The sequence below is a fragment of the Acyrthosiphon pisum genome, chromosome A2, assembly GCF_005508785.2.
Source record: "Acyrthosiphon pisum isolate AL4f chromosome A2, pea_aphid_22Mar2018_4r6ur, whole genome shotgun sequence".
Classification (NCBI taxonomy): domain Eukaryota; kingdom Metazoa; phylum Arthropoda; class Insecta; order Hemiptera; family Aphididae; genus Acyrthosiphon; species Acyrthosiphon pisum.
Window position 1 is genome coordinate 16,574,896 of NC_042495.1, and position 3,271 is coordinate 16,578,166.

Below are 3,271 nucleotides of genomic sequence, written 5' to 3' on the forward strand. Positions count from 1 at the left end.
ATTCAAATCTGTTTTCAGAATTCTTATCGCTTCATTAGATCAATTGGTATTTTTTGGCAAAAAACCATAGAGTATATTACTCTATGCAAAAAACACGTCTAAAATACGATGTCATGCATGTGTTAGACGAAAACAGAAAATCACGGTATCGAATCCCCTTAAAATAATTTCATCTATTCTGTGATAGTACTATCTCAAATCATTCTTCACACTTCTCAGTTCACAAATCACAGCACTATTATCAGTTCAATTGTTGTGTGATGCTATCAGTTAGTACTTGTGTTGTTGTGTGGTACTTCCAGTTACTGCCTATTGTTATTTGTCATAATATATTACCACTCAATATTATGATATAAATAAATAGTTACCTACTCTGGCTAGTGGCTAGTTGCTTGCCGAGGAGTTGTCGCTTGTGGCTAGTGGCTGGTGTGATATGTCTGAGGTCCGACTAATATAACTTATATTTCAAAATATTATTCTATGTCTATGCCGGTTGACGATACTATTATTTTGTTCGTCTAGAAGCCTTGTTAGATAGTTAACATTTCATAATTATATTTTTATGATGGAGCTAAGTCATAGTTTGTTGTTGAACGAAGAAGCGTTAAGACAATTACCAGAAACAAAACGTCCAGTTTTCATCTTTGAATGGCTACGGTTTTTGGATAAAGTATTATTGACTTCTAAGAAAGTAAGTACCTAGGTATTATAGGTATAGTATTTTTGAGGTCTAATTAAACACAAAATTGTCTTAATTTCTTATTGCCATTTTACAACATACTAATTGGGTTTTTGAGATGTTAGACAAATTTCATGATTGTACGTCAACTATCTATTTCCTATACTTGTGCAGACCTAAACAACCAAACCATTACAGAACCTTCATCGTAGTTTACAATAATCTGTAAATTACTTTTCTACATCACTTATTTTATCTTTTGTCAAAAAAATCACAACATATTGTACTATTTTGTTTATTAATTTATATGACCCCAATAGGTACCCTATTGGATATTTAATTAGTCATGAATTAGTTAGCTGAGAACAATTATATTGTATTTTATCTTATAAAATCCTATTTCAATTATTGTTTTAGCACTAATACTTGTTTTAGAATCCTTGTCGAGATTTGCTGCATTTTTAAAAAAATGTATCTTTAAAATTTAAAAATACTCAATTAAGTAATTTATTTAAAAAAAAATGTAGATACATACCTACAAGTTATATATTGATATATTATATTATTTTTCATTGATCTAGTGTTAATTTTAAAAGACTTATTATTTACAATTTTAATATAAAAATATCGATATTAATGGATTTTAATTATTATATTTTAGGTTGATATCAAAGAATGTCAAAAAAAAATGGTGGATCAATTAACAAGTTTAATTCAAAAAAACCCAGGTCCGCCGACTAGAATGTTAATTGCAAAATGCCTGTCCACTTTGTTCAATGTTGGCGATACATTTCTTCTTTTTGATACAGTTAACAAATGTAATGATTTGTTACGTGTTAAAGATGATTCTTTAACATACCTATCTACAAAGTTGTATGTACCTACCAATAATTATTAATTATAGAATTTAAGATAGTGAAAACAACAAACAATTCAGTATTTATTTAATTTATTTATTTAAACAAAAGAAGATAGTTTTTTCAAGTTTTATAAGATTTATTAGCATAATTTTACATATAAGATTTCTCTTTCAGCTGTAAGACTTCAACTTCAAACATTTTTATGTTTAATATAACTTTATTTTCTTTTTATCTATTTTATTTATTGTTGAATGTACAGATTTTAAATTCCATCAATAAAGCAAAAAAAAATATTTGTTGCTCATATTTAATATTACTAATTAGCATGACAAAGCAAATAGGTATGTCAGTCACTTTGTGTATACGCACCATATTCGCCAACCACTCCACATCCCGTCTATATGCCTAGTTCTCCTCTTCTCATTGGTATAAAATTTGATAATATTTATATATAATATAATAATGTGAGATTGTTTTATGGTGGATAATTTAACAGCCAATGAAATGAGGTGAACCACGACTATAACTGAAGACTGGGATGTGCCAGCTAGATCAAAATTTGGTATTGTTACTGACATATCTATTTATTTGACATTATAATTAGTATAATAAACTATAATTTTATTAAATTAAATTAATTAGCATTGAAGTTTCAAATATTTACACAATTTACTAAAATCACGAAAATACATTAAATTATAATAATATAATATAATATATGCTATGTTTTCCCCAAAATATGAATCAACCTACCATATTACCATAATAATAAAATAAATTACTAATAGCATGATATAATATCATAATAAACTAGGTATGATGGCAATGAATCTTTTTTTGTATTATGTTGTGCAAAGATAGCGACAGTCTATCCCCATTTTTCATTGGGTTTATATAATATTATCAAAATGAAAAATTGAAAAACTGAAAGACCAGCACCATTTTTTTTTTGTCAGAGTGAGGGTCGGCGGGTGAGGAGGATGCATATCACAAATGTGTGCATCATACCTAGTTTATTATATCATGACTAATAGCAATACAAATATAATATAAAATACCCTAGGTTGACTTATTTGATAAAATATATTTTATGATGTTTGCATGTTATTTAAATTTTCTGCATGCATTTGAGATGAATATTATGCACTTAACATTGATTTTACTGTATTGGTTTGATTACTGAAACAATAATTTCTTTAGAGCTGCAGTTACTTGTATGGGATTTATGTATAAAAATTTGGGACGAATGATGGGACGATCTTATGAAGAAACTGTGACTATTTTAATAAAATGTCTTAAGAATGCAGAATCTCAAATCAGAGTAGAGATAATTATAACATTAGAAAAGGTAATTGATTTTACAAAAATTAATAAAATTAATTTTAATTATTTATGTTTTTTCTATTTATAATTAGATTTGCTGTGGAATGGGAAATGTTATGGGTCATATGCATAAAGATATTTACAAGGCTATTAAACATTCTCTAACCGATCGAGTAATGGCCGTTCGAACTGCAACTGCCAAAGTAACGCACAATTTTATTTTATTTTTGTAATAATTTATTACTAATAAATTATCATTGTTTTTTCTGTTTAGTGTTTATTTGAAATGATAAAACATTCCAGTTTTTTATACACCTCAGATTTAGAAAATGTAGCTACATTATGTTTCCGAGCATTTGAGAATGCAAACTATGAAGTAAGATGTTCTGTTGCAAAATTTTTAGGCTTT

At 27.2% G+C, this 3,271-nt stretch overlaps 1 protein-coding gene across 2 annotated transcripts in view; it reads left to right on the top strand.

The window, feature by feature from the left end:
- The first annotated feature begins 279 nt into the window (after window positions 1-279).
- LOC100164496 (HEAT repeat-containing protein 5B) overlaps window positions 280-3,271 on the top strand; it is a 36,070-nt gene continuing 33,078 nt past the window's right edge. Inside the window, exons 1-6 of one of the 2 annotated variants that reach the window (XM_029490390.1) lie at window positions 280-442; window positions 523-691; window positions 1,341-1,552; window positions 2,740-2,887; window positions 2,955-3,065; window positions 3,137-3,266. In XM_029490390.1, the coding sequence (XP_029346250.1) occupies window positions 563-691; window positions 1,341-1,552; window positions 2,740-2,887; window positions 2,955-3,065; window positions 3,137-3,266 (730 nt within the window). In that variant the 5' untranslated portion in view covers window positions 280-442; window positions 523-562. Of the gene's footprint in view, window positions 692-1,340; window positions 1,553-2,739; window positions 2,888-2,954; window positions 3,066-3,136; window positions 3,267-3,271 lie in introns of both variants that reach the window. The other variant, XM_029490389.1, reaches the window with a different exon arrangement.